General features: G+C 31.3%; 1 protein-coding gene across 1 annotated transcript; it reads right to left on the bottom strand.

Annotated features, from left to right (window-relative positions):
- Nucleotides 1-1187: 1187 nt before the first annotated feature.
- LOC111987228 (uncharacterized) lies at nucleotides 1188-2247 on the bottom strand. Its single transcript, XM_024018930.2, has 3 exons — nucleotides 2221-2247; nucleotides 2034-2112; nucleotides 1188-1810 (listed from the first exon to the last, which is right to left on the bottom strand). The coding sequence occupies exons 1-3, from the start codon at nucleotides 2245-2247 to the stop codon at nucleotides 1188-1190; spliced, it is 729 nt and encodes a 242-aa protein (XP_023874698.2).
- Between the last annotated feature and the right edge of the window lie 9117 nt (nucleotides 2248-11364).

The raw sequence follows: 11364 nt of genomic DNA, 5'->3' as shown, positions 1-11364 counted from the left end.
TGTCCGGTGCGGGTACACCACTCCTGGGGGCGCACCCGTGCTTCCTAGCTGGTATGTCCTAGCTGTAGCTATAAATAACTGAAACTCCATAAAGTTTAAATAGAAAAAAAAAGTCCAGGGATAATTTTTTTAGTTAAATTTGTTGTCACAATGATCTATTGTAAGTGATAGAGGAAAAATGGTAGATCTATGTCAAAGTGATTATCCATTACTAAATCAACCACTTCTATAAATTGTCATAAAAGTTGTGACAAATGTGTGGTCCTAGAAGAACAGTAGAGAACAACCAAGAAGGAAATAGAAACACCAAACCCTAGCAATAAAACCCCATTAGAGCACAACACAAGCAACTCAGCTATACACACAAACCAAACCCTACACTTCTACCCTTTCGGGTTAAGGCAGTGAAACTATGAGTTGAAAGTATTATTCGTTTCAAAATTGCATAGATGCATCTCTAATTCTTTGTTGTCGGTGTAAGTTTTGGATATTCTATCTTTTAGTATATTGATTTGTCAACTTTAGCCATGCATATATCACATACAGAAAAATCTATAGCAATCACAAGTAACATTGAGTGATTTCAAGTTCTTGAAAGAAATTGATCCATTATTTCACTTTCATTTGCCAGTTCCTTCAGAAGGATATATCCATATCTTTAAAAACAATGTAAGAAAAAACCAATAAGCCACCAACATAAATATATTGGGGGTTTAGAAGCATCCAAAGCAAATTGCTTAGCAAAAAAATCTGACTTAAACATCCTTAATTTGTTATTAACACATCACTAAAAATACTTGAGATCATGTCATTGCCTATATCACACAAAACACACGTGTTTGCAAATTCCAAGGAATATAACAGAGGAATAAGTCTAGAGTCACACAATTTTTCCTAGCAAATGAAAGTAATGTTGCTCTATTTATAATATCATGTCAATAATTATGAAAAAAATTGTAAAAGGAACTAAAAAATATACAGATTAATTATGAAGTTAAGTTTGTAATTATATTCCAACTTCATAATTACAAGAACTGTAAGTTCGTAACTTCATCTAAAATGTTTTTGAATGAACAAAAAAAAAAGGTGTCATGAAAAGTCTAATAAAATTAAAAGACAATATACTTAGAATCTATTTAGCTTTGTTAAGAAAAACCCAAAGCCAAGCAAAGCACTGCAGCAACAGCTCACATTATAGAACAACCTTTAGTGTTATCATCACTAAAATAGTGGAAGACGGAGTTGCCAACTGGTGCATCCCTAGTATAGCAAGAACCATACGGAGGCAATGGTGGCGCCACTCTTGGTTGTTGCATCATTGGCCTATACTGATGATCATAATAAGCCACTAGTGGAGGTGGAGGTGGCGGTGGCCTTGCATACTTCCCTTGTTGATGGTGATATCCTTGATACCCATATGGTGGCATTGCTAGATACCCATATGGTGGCCTTGCCGGTGGTGGCCTTGGTAGACCATAGCCATACCCTTTGGTTGCACCACATAAAGGAGTGCCTCTAGTCTCTCTCCTGCCATTGACATGGTGATGGTGTAGAGGAGTACCACTAGTCTCTCTCTGGTCATTCACATTGTGATGGTGTTGATGATGCCCATTTGGTCCATGGTCGTGCCTAGGCTTTGTTTTATGATTATTATGATGAGCATATTCACAATTTTCATCATGCAAATCATCACTATCATCATCTTCGTCATCGTCATCGTCATCATCAATATTAGAATCAGAGTCAGCAATAAGATTATTAGGTATCTTAGTGAATAAGTGGTTAAGTTTCTCTTGTGCAACTGGGGGTCCTTTTCATAGGACAAAAGCTCTGCCTTTTTTCCAATCTTTTTTATTGCCTCTACAACTTTGGTTGGTTCTATGTTACCAGTAACTTTAACCAGCCCTTGCTTTACATCAATATAGATAGAACTCACTCCTCTGTCACCATAAAAAATAAGAACAATATTATTATAAGTAAAAATAAAATATAAACTAGTTAAAGAATTATTTCATAGAAAATTGAATATATACCATAGAGCTTTAGCAACTTTTTTCTCAGTTTCCCGGGACATGCTTTGCAACAATTAATATTCACTTTCAGCACACAAGTCTGCAAATAAAATCAAACATCATTCAAATAATAAATTACTAAAGTTTAAAAAAGATAAATGAATAGAATAGGGTATTTCTGTAACAAAATGGATGAGTATATATATACCGAACCAACAGGGCGGTTGGCTTCCATTGAAAATAACTTCAAGATATGCCTTAAAAACCCTAACAGAGAGATTGATTGGTGAGAAAAGAGAATTGTTTTGTAGATGACAAATAAAAAGTTCACCAAAGAGAAATGTCTTCGCTTAATATAAATTCCTTGAAATATAGAGAGATCGATATGCACAATCTATTACCCAAATGGGAAGATTTTTTGAATACTAAATGGAAATATTTGTCATTAATAAAAAGCAAAGCCATAAATTTTCAAAGATTGAACCACACTTTGGTCGGCTTTATTATTTCTCATGAGGAATTCAAGCATATAGTAGATTGTAATTATTAATATACCAATAACAATAATAGCATTTCATTAGTACTAAGTATTATCATCTTTACTTTCTCAAGAAAAAAAAAAGTATTATTATCTTTAAGACTAATAGTCATATTTGGCCCACAATAGGTGGGTGTTTGTAAATAGAATTTTTTTATTGTTATTTTTGGTTATTAATTTGTTTTATTATTTATTACAATTAATTATAACACGTATAATGGGGAGAAGGATAAGCTAAGCTACCATAATTTTTTCATCCACTATTTTGAATTACTATTTTTTTTATAAAAAAATAAAAATACATGTATTAGTCTTAGGGTCATTAAAGTACATTGACCTCCTTAGAAAGGGCTAGGGAGACCTTTTTATCTTTCATTGATTATGGTGTGTTAGTTTAACACAATGGCCATATTACCCCATTCAAAAATTGTCTCAATATATAGCTTCATATCAAAAGCAAGGGTATGTGATAGCCTTCTTAACTCAACAGTTTCACTCCCAACTATGACGTGCTACTAACGGAACCCTAGTTGGAACATAAACACCCGTACAAGAATATAATCTTTCTTCTCTCATAGCCACTCATCCAACCACATCAATCACAAAAAACCCTGCCCATTGTAGGCATGCAAAACATTTTAGACAACAAAAATGCAAAAACAGATTGAAATTTGGCTACTATGAAACATACCCACATACAAAATTGAAGAATTTTATCATTTTTATTTTGGAGGATGAATTTTTCTTTGTAAATATGTAGAACAAAAAACCAATTTGCAATTAAAAAAAAAAAACAATATTGTTTTCCTTGTAAAAACTAAACTTTGTAATACGTAGAATAGTACGTGCAGTTATGAATAAACAATGAAATAAAAAGAAAACAAAGAGAGAATAAAAAATGCACCTTCTTGGCTGGGATTGATCCGAGAAAACTTTGTTAGAGAGAAATCTGCAAGAAAGAAAAATTAGAAGAGAAAATGGGTTTTGCAAAAGACAAAGAAAGGTACTCGTATTCATATATATATATATATATAGGGAGAGATATCATATATGCACAATATCATGTCAATATATTCTCAAAATGGAAATGATTTTTGGAGGAACACAAATGGAAATAATTGCTAATAATAAGCAAAATCAAACATTTTTGTGCACACAGGTTAAGAAATTAAGTTAAGGGAAAAAAAAATGGGGCTTAATGAAGGAAGAAATTAAATTTATAGTCTATATATATCTAATACTATATATAAAGAGCTGCTACCACGTTAAGAAAAAAAGGTCTCTTAAAATACTACCACGTTAACAATTTAAAAAGCGATCTACTACCTTTGGGTATATATATATAAAATAAATAAAAACGGCTAAAAAAAAAAAAAAAAGAGGCTTGCAACTTAAAAAACCTATTGTATTATACATTAGGGATTATAAACAGATTTCAACATGGATGCTTCAGTGTGTATGGTAATTATAATTTTTTTTGTAAGTGGGATTATGGGATTCTTTGGGTTAATTACTGCATTTTCTGATTTTGGTTAATTACTGCATTTTAAAATAACAAACAGATTGATAACTAATGTATGTTATACACTTTGCAACAGATTTTTAGACGCTGTTTTTTACAACGATTACTTCAAACTCCTTTTTCTGGTCTCTCTTTTACTGTTTTTTTTACAGTTCCTTTGTGTCTACAAAGTTGTTGTTCGTGTCTTCCACAAACAGTGTATGTGAAATTGAAGGAGAGGTTGTTGTTCATTAACTAATAGGTTAGGATAGTCTGATCTCCCTTCCACTTATCTCATACTTCATATTAGATTTTGTCCATTTACTGTATGTGTTTCAATTGGCTCTGATTTGCATGTTTTAGCCAGCTTTTTTTTCTTTACAAATTGATTTTTTTAGCCAATTTTCCCTTCTACTTATTTCAAATCTGCATTAGTTATAGCTTATGAGATTTCAGTTATCATTTTTTTCTAGATCATGTGTTGATGCTAGGTTGGTCATTCTCTAAACAAGAGTGTGTGTCTGTGGTTTCTTTTTCTTTTCACGAGCTTAAAAGGTGGTATTCTTTCTTTCTTGGTTGTCGCTGCTTGATTGGTGTTATTGCATATTAAAACCCGGTGTATTCAGAAGGTATGCACTAATTTCTCGGGAACTCCTCAACGGTACTTTTTCTTATTCGAATTTGAATTAAAATCCGGCTGTTTATTCTCTCTCTTTGAATGACTTGGTCTCAGATTATAATCTTTGTTTTTCCTGTTTTAGTAACATTATAATCTTCTCCAAATTGAAATTATTGTTTTCTTCGATTATTTACTGCCTTCTTTGAAATAGAAACATAGAAATAAATGACATAGATTTGATTAAATGGTGTGTTGTTGACAATTCAACCCATATATTCAATGTTTTCTTAGGCTTCTTTTGCAGTATTTCTTTCATTTTTCTCTGCTGCAATTTAAAACTGCTATGATTTATTTTTTGAGCAATCGGAAATAATGGCAGTTTTACTAAACTGATACCAAAACAGTAGTAAAAGTGTTAAACTTGGAACTAAAATCTTATGAACACATTAATGTTTTTGATTAGTCCACGGATCTTTATTTTTATGCTTGCTCTGCTTTGCAATCAATTTGGCTTATTTGTTTTTGCGCAATTTTACTATTCAGTGTAGCTCAATGATTACATTGTGTTGGTTTTGAAGGATTTGAGTATCTATTAGTGATGATTATGTAATCATTAATTTCAGTTTCAAATCAGGTTTTATATTTGGTTTGTGGTCTCTATAGAATTTATTCTTTTTTGGTGTTTGTGGGTTTTGGTCTTTAGATTTCATGGAAGAACAATTCCAGTACTTTGTTATTTACTAATTTGTTAATTACATTTATCCTTTGATGACTTTATAATTTTATATATTAAAAAAAAAAAAAAAAAAAGGCTTGCAACTTAAAAAACCTAGCGATAAAAAAGGGCAGGAGCCAATCGAAAGTTCAGACTCACCCTCACTTCCATCTCTTCGGTGCAAATCCATATAGACACAGATCAGAATAGCGTGTTTCAAACCAACAAACATACGAAGAAAGAAAATCCCAAACGAAGCGAAAAAGAAGAAGAAGAGAAACCTGAAAACCTCTGTTCGTGATCTGCAACAGCGAAAACTGAAAAAATTTGTTCGTCCTCTGCAACAGCAAGCTATTCAGAAGCTATCCCGTTCCTTCTCTTTTGTAAAAAAAAAAAAAAAAGAGACTTGCAACTTAAAAAACCTATTGTATTATACATTAGGGATTATAAACAGATTTCAACATGGATGCTTCAGTGTGTATAGTAATTATAATTTTTTTTGAAAGTGGGATTATGGGATTCTTTGGGTTAATTACTGCATTTTCTGATTTTGGTTAATTACTGCATTTTAAAATAACAAACAGATTGATAACTAATGTATGTTATACACTTTGCAACAGATTTTTAGACGCTGTTTTTTACAACGATTACTTCAAACTCCTTTTTCTGGTCTCTCTTTTACTGTTTTTTTTACAGTTCCTTTGTGTCTACAAAGTTGTTGTTCGTGTCTTCCACAAACAGTGTATGTGAAATTGAAGGAGAGGTTGTTGTTCATTAACTAATAGGTTAGGATAGTCTGATCTCCCTTCCACTTATCTCATACTTCATATTAGATTTTGTCCATTTACTGTATGTGTTTCAATTGGCTCTGATTTGCATGTTTTAGCCAGCTTTTTTTTCTTTACAAATTGATTTTTTTAGCCAATTTTCCCTTCTACTTATTTCAAATCTGCATTAGTTATAGCTTATGAGATTTCAGTTATCATTTTTTTTCTAGATCATGTGTTGATGCTAGGTTGGTCATTCTCTAAACAAGAGTGTGTGTCTGTGGTTTCTTTTTCTTTTCACGAGCTTAAAAGGTGGTATTCTTTCTTTCTTGGTTGTCGCTGCTTGATTGGTGTTATTGCATATTAAAACCCGGTGTATTCAGAAGGTATGCACTAATTTCTCGGGAACTCCTCAACGGTACTTTTTCTTATTCGAATTTGAATTAAAATCCGGCTGTTTATTCTCTCTCTTTGAATGACTTGGTCTCAGATTATAATCTTTGTTTTTCCTGTTTTAGTAACATTATAATCTTCTCCAAATTGAAATTATTGTTTTCTTCGATTATTTACTGCCTTCTTTGAAATAGAAACATAGAAATAAATGACATAGATTTGATTAAATGGTGTGTTGTTGACAATTCAACCCATATATTCAATGTTTTCTTAGGCTTCTTTTGCAGTATTTCTTTCATTTTTCTCTGCTGCAATTTAAAACTGCTATGATTTATTTTTTGAGCAATCGGAAATAATGGCAGTTTTACTAAACTGATACCAAAACAGTAGTAAAAGTGTTAAACTTGGAACTAAAATCTTATGAACACATTAATGTTTTTGATTAGTCCACGGATCTTTATTTTAATGCTTGCTCTGCTTTGCAATCAATTTGGCTTATTTGTTTTTGCGCAATTTTACTATTCAGTGTAGCTCAATGATTACATTGTGTTGGTTTTGAAGGATTTGAGTATCTATTAGTGATGATTATGTAATCATTAATTTCAGTTTCAAATCAGGTTTTATATTTGGTTTGTGGTCTCTATAGAATTTATTCTTTTTTGGTGTTTGTGGGTTTTGGTCTTTAGATTTCATGGAAGAACAATTCCAGTACTTTGTTATTTACTAATTTGTTAATTACATTTATCCTTTGATGACTTTATAATTGACTTTCATTTGTACTGAAATTAGAAACAAATAAATACGAAAGTTAATTAAAAAGCAGTAACCTATGCATAAGTTGCATTTATTTATTTATTTTCCCATGTTATATGATGACTTGCATAATTTAGCATAATTTATCACTTCTCAACTTTAAACTTTAGTCTAATTTTATTTATTTTTGTTGATTTTAGACTTCATTATTGTTATTTAAATTTTATTGCAGATTTGAAGAAAATGAAGATTTATTCAAATAAAAGAAATGTTTTGGGCTGAAAAGAGAATATTGGGCTGAAGAGAGCAATGTTTTGGGCTGATAAAAGGGCAACACATTTAAGAAAAGAAGAAAGAGGCACTGGAACAAAAAGAAAAAAAAAAGCGCTGAACTGAAAGAAGAAGGGCCGAAACTGAAAGAAAAGAAAGGAGAAAAAAACGCTAAAACAGAGCAACGTTTTGGGCTGAAACAGGGGCTGAAAGGAGCAACGTTTTTGGGCTGAATAAAAAAAAATATTGGGCTGAAAAGAGGAACTGCTTTTGGGCTGAAAGGAGGACGTTTTTGGGCTGAAAAGAAAATCGTTTTTGGGCTGAAAAGAGCACCACGTTTAAAGCAGAAAAAGGGCAACACGTCTGAGGAAAAAAGTGGGCTGAGCTGAAGAAATAAAAGGAGGCGCTGAAAAACTGAAAGAGGGCTGAAACAGAAGAGAGAAAAGCTGAAACAGAGAAAGGGCTGAAGCAGAATATTTGGAGGCGCTGAAATAGAAAAGAAGAAAGCTGAAACAGAAAAGAAAGAGAGGACTGAAGCAGATTTTTGTGTTCATTTTTTCTCTTTCAAATCTTCTCAGAATAATTATGGTGAATTTGTTTATGTTGAATTTAATTTTTAGCATGAACTAAATTTTCTTTATTCTAGGAAAACGATGTAATCTAGTTCTGAACTATGTTTGCTTTTCTGTGTTAATTTGAATTAATTATTTTCATGTTTGTCTGATTTATTCTGAGTTTATTGCTTCTAATTAACCTGCCATTAATTAGATGATTTTGATCTTGTGATTTGCTGTCGAAAGAGGGAATTATAGGATAGATCTTGAATATTTCGGTATAGGTAAATATAGAGATCGAAAGACTTGTATGAACCTGTGTAGTATTAAAATCATTCGTCTTAATACATTCTTGCTTTATTAAATTGCATACTCTTGTGTAAATTGATGAATAAGAATGTTTCCAATTGACTGTCGAAAGAGGCTTTTGGATGTTTATTGGAGATTGCTAACAAACAGAGAGAATTAAATTAAATTAACTAGATGAGTAAAGCATAGTGAGGGATTAGGTGAAATCGATTTCCTAGAAGTTTTCTTCCCATTAATTTGATCTTTGAACAACATATTTTTTTTCCTCTACTTATTTTCTTTAATTTGATTTTATTTTTAATTCCAATTACAACAACCTTAGTGACTTCTCTAGATAAAATCGAGATTAGCATACTTTTGGTATTTGTCAAAAGTAAGTTACCAATCCCTGAGGACGATACTCTTCTCATCACTTTACTATAAAACTACGATACTGTGCACTTGCAGTTTTGCACCGATCATTATATGTTTTGTAACCAGTGCTATTTGGTTATCAGGGATTGGCTTTTTGCTTTGCTATCCAATTGGGTTTTCTTTACTCATGCCTTTTTTTGTTCTATAATTATTTTCCATATTTTAGTTTTTTTTTTCTCCCTCAAGTATTTGGATTGAATTGACCTGTAAAATTGTAATATCTATCTGATTTAATCTATAGCCTGTAACTTCACATTTTCCCTCTTTGTACATTCTTCTTTTTCTCGGTATTTATAATGTTTATATGTTTTCGTTATAAATAAAAAGCTATGTTCCAAAAAAATATAACAAAAGCTGTCCATGAAAGAGAAATTACTTTGTCCAAAAAGTATTAATTTTTTTTGTACTATTTAATCAATGGGATTGTGGTTTTGAATTTAATGTGGTAGCTATTCCTAATTGGTATATAATCTCTCTTTGATTCCAATTTGTTTGATTAAATTCTGAAATCAATATTTGTTACTTGCTAAAATTTGCAAATTAACCCAGTGTGATTTCTTAACATATATGGATGAGATATGCCAATTGAAGAGCATTTAATAGAAATGGTATTATAGAAGTGGTAAGATTACCAATTGAAAATCAGTCTTTTAAAGAAAGATTGACTATGACAATGAGGTATATTGGTACTTTATTAATTTGTTTTAGATATGATGAAACATGGTTGGAGATTGGGTCAGCATTGTTTATGAAAGACTAATTTCTCTTTCTTTTATCTTATACTTTGTAATAGATTCTATCCATTATGTATTTGTTATTTGAATTACCTCTATTTAGACATATTTATAACGTTCACCAGGTGTTTTCAAGAAACATTGCTGGATAAAACTGGTAGGTTAGGATGTTCTAGCTATCATTCTTCTCATTCTCTATCCTATGACTTCCACTAGGTTGATTCCGTTGTTTCTCCAATTGTCTTCTTCTCTTTTCTATCTCAATATCAGTATCATTGGATTCATCCATTGGATTACATTTTGCCAATTGAGGTATTTGGGATAGTTCTCTGCAAAACTAAGTTTTCTTTGGTTTATTTTTTTGAACATAAAATTTCTTTTTCCTAAGTTTTAGGTGGCTTGGTTCCTTATTTTTATTGCTTTGCACTATTAGAAAATGTTGCAAAGTTCATATCATCAATTTTGGCTGTTTAACCTGTTTTCTTTAAATTGTAAACACCTCTGTATTTTTCCCTTTGTATCAGTTTCTTTCAGCAAGAACAGTTACTCAACTAAGCAAGGGAGAAGAGTTAGTCAAGGAGCCAATTTGTAAGGTATTCTTAAAGAAAATTAAAACTTAAATAAATCAACACTGTTCTCTTCAAAACCCCTTTGCTATCAGCCCTCAACATTCTTTGGTTTCTAAAACATTCATTGGCTTTAATATACTAATCATAATAGAATTTTGTCTCTTTATAATTACTCCCTCTCTGTCTCTCTGTCTCTCTCTCACATGTTTTTGTTAGGGTAATGTTTGAAAGCACATTAAATGTCTTTGTGTGTGGTTGTCTTTAGAATGAATAGATTATGAATTTGGGAATTTACGTTCTGACTTAAGTGGTTTACAAATATTGGGGTCTTAAAGCTTATTTTATTATAATTTACCACAAATTAAATTTTATTTAGAACATAAAAAAATCAATTGATATTGTATAACCTTTATCTATACCTTTAAAAGAAAGGTTTTTTAAAGGATTTTTTTTTTTTTGCCCTATTTGAAGCTTCTCAATGGGTATCACTAGGCCTTGAATACATTGTGTTCTATTAGTCTATCCTCTCTTTTCTCTTCCCATCTCCATCTCCAAAATCACATCATAACCTCCATTTTATTTGGTATGTGATTTTACTAAAGCTTTGGCTTTGGGATTTTTGTTTTATTTGCCAAGTTCTATAAAATGAGCGATGGGAGTTTGAAGGTTCTGTTTTGGTTATCTTTGTGTTTGTTCTTTATTTGTTTGTTTAAATTTCTCAGTGAATAAAATTTGGTCTATGGATCCAATTTGTTAAAAAAAAATTCTTCTTCAAAATGTTATTTTTCTGTACTATTTTTCTACATAAAATCTGCACTGTTACACTTCTAAAATCTGCTCTTTTTTTTTTTTTTCAACTAAAATCTTCACTACACTGTTTCACTAAATCTACACTGCACTGATTCATAAAAATCTGCACTGCACTGCACTATTTCATTAAATCTGCCCTGCTTTGAATAACTTTCTGCACTGTTTTTGAATAACTTTTGTCTTGGTTATCTTTGTGTTTTTTCTCAATGTGTTTGTTTAAATTTTTCAGTGAATATGTAGAACAAATATAGGTTCTGATAAATAAAACCTATAAACGTTTCCCAAAACCATTCTTTGTTCTTAAATGGCTGATGAGAAGATCATGGGCAAGGACTTCAAGTATCAAAAGATGGAAATTAACCCACCAGGTACAGTCAAAGCAAATGTTGATGCTGCTACGTCAGTG

The sequence above is a fragment of the Quercus suber genome, unplaced genomic scaffold, assembly GCF_002906115.3.
Source record: "Quercus suber isolate HL8 unplaced genomic scaffold, Cork oak 2.0 scaffold_40, whole genome shotgun sequence".
In the NCBI taxonomy this organism is placed as follows: Eukaryota; Viridiplantae; Streptophyta; class Magnoliopsida; order Fagales; family Fagaceae; genus Quercus; species Quercus suber.
Note: the sequence above shows the minus strand (reverse complement) of the source record. Positions and strands in the feature narration are given on the sequence as shown.